The sequence below is a fragment of the Penaeus monodon genome, chromosome 30, assembly GCF_015228065.2.
Source record: "Penaeus monodon isolate SGIC_2016 chromosome 30, NSTDA_Pmon_1, whole genome shotgun sequence".
In the NCBI taxonomy this organism is placed as follows: Eukaryota; Metazoa; Arthropoda; class Malacostraca; order Decapoda; family Penaeidae; genus Penaeus; species Penaeus monodon.
Genome location: NC_051415.1, coordinates 14,002,813 through 14,003,316, shown reverse-complemented (window position 1 = coordinate 14,003,316; position 504 = coordinate 14,002,813). Strand labels below are relative to the sequence as shown.

The 504-nt window shown below is 55.2% G+C and overlaps 1 protein-coding gene across 4 annotated transcripts in view; it reads right to left on the bottom strand.

Moving 5' to 3' along the window:
- Window positions 1–504, bottom strand: part of LOC119592534 (sulfotransferase 1E1-like) — an 8,190-nt gene that overhangs the window by 6,770 nt on the left and 916 nt on the right. For all 4 annotated transcript variants that reach the window (XM_037941397.1, XM_037941395.1, XM_037941396.1 and 1 more), the window contains exon 2: window positions 250–488. In XM_037941397.1, the coding sequence (XP_037797325.1) occupies window positions 250–401 (152 nt within the window). In that variant the 5' untranslated portion in view covers window positions 402–488. The remainder of the gene's footprint in view (window positions 1–249; window positions 489–504) is intronic.

Sequence of the window (504 nt, the reverse complement as noted above, 5' to 3'; positions counted from 1 at the left end):
TCCATAACTGGGGTGGCAATTAATAAAGGTAACGACTATAAATAACAGCTAAATAACTGTAATTAATATGGTAATAATCTTAGTCATAAGGGCAATTGTAAAAGATCCTATAGATTTTATGATTTCGAAAGCGACAAACGCGTCGAATGCAACAAATCTAGGATTGCAACAACAACAATCCCTGACAATCACGCCAGAGATCGGCGACGCGACGGAGCAGCCAGGCAGCCCTCGGGCGCCTACACCCACCTGGCCTTCATCAACATCCCCCCAGGCTGTGTGCGCACCAGCCCAGTGTAGCCCTTGAACCCCAGGGTCACCAGGCGGGCCTCCTCCTCCGGGGGTAGCTCCTGCACCCTCACCGGGCACCTCCCCGCCTGCCCCTCCCCCTCCTCCGTCATGAAGTGGCCGGGGGACGCGGCGCTGCCCTTGGCGATCCTGCTGTTGGGAGCTGCAGCTCACTCGTTGTTTGATTTGTGTCTCGTCGGCTGGAGGGAGAACAGG